The following is a 1,790-nucleotide window of genomic DNA, read 5'->3' on the forward strand; positions in this document are numbered from 1 at the left end:
TAAGTAACTCCATGATGGAAGGTCCAGCATGGTGCAGAGAACTCTCTCCCCAAGGCCACTTTCTCCTCCTTGCTTCCCTGCCGGCCCCACGTCCATCAGTCTGAAAGCTGCCATGGCTAGAAGTTAAAACTCCTAAGACACTAATGCCTTCAAACGGAGACAGGGTGGGGAGTGAGGAAACTGGTGACCTTTTTCCTCCTGGACTTTCTATCACGAGGCCTTGTTTTTGTTTTTCTGGCCCTAGAGATTAAACCCAAGATATTGAGCTTGGTCCACAATCACTCTGCCGCCCACCCCCCCCCCCCCCCCCCCCCCCCCCCCCCGCCCCAGTGGCCTTCCAGCTGTAGAGGCTTTCTTAGGGGGAGCGAATTCAAAGCTGTGGGGCACAAGGGCATTTACCCAGGGCACCTTAATTTAGCAGTCTTGGGACACTTCCTTCCCACCTTGACTGGCTTCTATCTGTAAGGTTGCCGGAGCTGCTTCGGCATCTAACTTCTTAAGATTACGAACATTAAAAACTCCCCACGTCTCAAGTCACAATGACTGAAATGTCCGTCCGGTCCCGTAGCACTGCAGTCTCTAGCGAGGGAGGGAGTATATCTCCTCATAAGGGGGAGGAGAGAAGCGCACGCAGTTCTCCTCTTCCGTCGGCGTCTCTTCTAGCTGGTCAGCATCAGAGCTGGGCCTGCAACGTGAGCACAAAACACAGTTGTACCTGCAGAGATCCGTTACCAGCCACCCGGGGTGGCAGGATGCACACAGAGATTTACAGTCTCCACCACCTGCCGTAGACAGTGATTGTGATGCTAAATGGGGGAGGGGCAATCCCAGGACCCAGCGTACCTGTTATTTCCAGCACCCACAAAAGGCGGGTAACCCTCGCTCTCCACAAACGCAGCGTTGTCTTGAGGGTAGATGGTATAGTACTGAGGGGGACTTAGTGTGGCAGCCGCTGCTCCGCCGGAAGGTCCAAGACCGCAAGGGTTCGTGGTGGGCTGCAGGTAGGCAGCGTTCATCCCCAAGGGCTCCTGAGAAGCGTAAGGAGGAGGAATGTACTGGACCACAGTGGCCCCGTGGAAGGTGATGGGCTGGTTGATGCCGGTGAAAACGAACGACTGTCCTCCGGAAGTCTGGTCTGAGTCCAGAACCCTTTCCTCGTTTTCTGTGCACATCTGGCAGGATAGCATTTTGAATTTGCACACAGCGATGAGGATGAACGTCACTCCGACCGACAGAAGGATGGGCCCGAGGAGCTGGGTCCATTCAAAGTGGGAGACACCCTGGTACTTGATCCATCCCATGACAGTGAAAGTGATCCCTACCAGTCCTAAAAAGATGCCCGAGAAAAGTAAGGTGGCCCCTGCCTTGTCATCGTCGGACACCTGGATGTCGGCGGTACTGGGTGTGTACGGAGTGACAGAAAACACGTTAAGCGGGAAATCCTCTGGGTGATTTCTGCTGTGTTCCATGGCTCCTCGCTGTCCAACATGAGAGGAAACGGAGACTGTGAGAGGTGGGAATGCAGGCTCAGGTTAGTTAGGGAAGGACCTTTGGGCTTCTGTGGTTAACAGAGTATAACATACATGGGGCTGAACTTTGTTTAGAAGAATAAAGGTCTGAGAAATGAAGCCTGAAGTTTTGTTGCAGGTTTCCAGACAGTTGCGGTCTCCATTTTATGAAGCAATACTTAACATCCATCCATCCATCACCACCATCATCATCACCATCACCACCACCATCATCATCACCATCACCATCATCATCATCATCACCATCATCACCATCATCAT

General features: G+C 52.9%; 1 protein-coding gene across 1 annotated transcript; it reads right to left on the reverse strand.

The window, feature by feature from the left end:
• Window positions 1-334: 334 nt before the first annotated feature.
• On the reverse strand, window positions 335-1,581 carry Tmem174 (transmembrane protein 174). Its single transcript, XM_051172478.1, has 2 exons — window positions 844-1,581; window positions 335-685 (listed from the first exon to the last, which is right to left on the reverse strand). The coding sequence occupies exons 1-2, from the start codon at window positions 1,467-1,469 to the stop codon at window positions 580-582; spliced, it is 732 nt and encodes a 243-aa protein (XP_051028435.1). The 5' UTR covers window positions 1,470-1,581; the 3' UTR covers window positions 335-579.
• Window positions 1,582-1,790: the final 209 nt, after the last annotated feature.

The sequence above is a fragment of the Acomys russatus genome, chromosome 30, assembly GCF_903995435.1.
Source record: "Acomys russatus chromosome 30, mAcoRus1.1, whole genome shotgun sequence".
In the NCBI taxonomy this organism is placed as follows: Eukaryota; Metazoa; Chordata; class Mammalia; order Rodentia; family Muridae; genus Acomys; species Acomys russatus.

Excerpts from the sequence above, each read along its gene's own strand:
- Tmem174 (XM_051172478.1), bottom strand. The coding sequence starts at position 1,469 with ATGGAACACAGCAGAAATCACCCAGAGGATTTCCCGCTTAACGTGTTT. Across the intron at positions 686-843 it reads GTGGGTGCTGGAAATAACAG|GCCCAGCTCTGATGCTGACC; the intron begins GTACGCTGGGTC and ends CTCACGTTGCAG.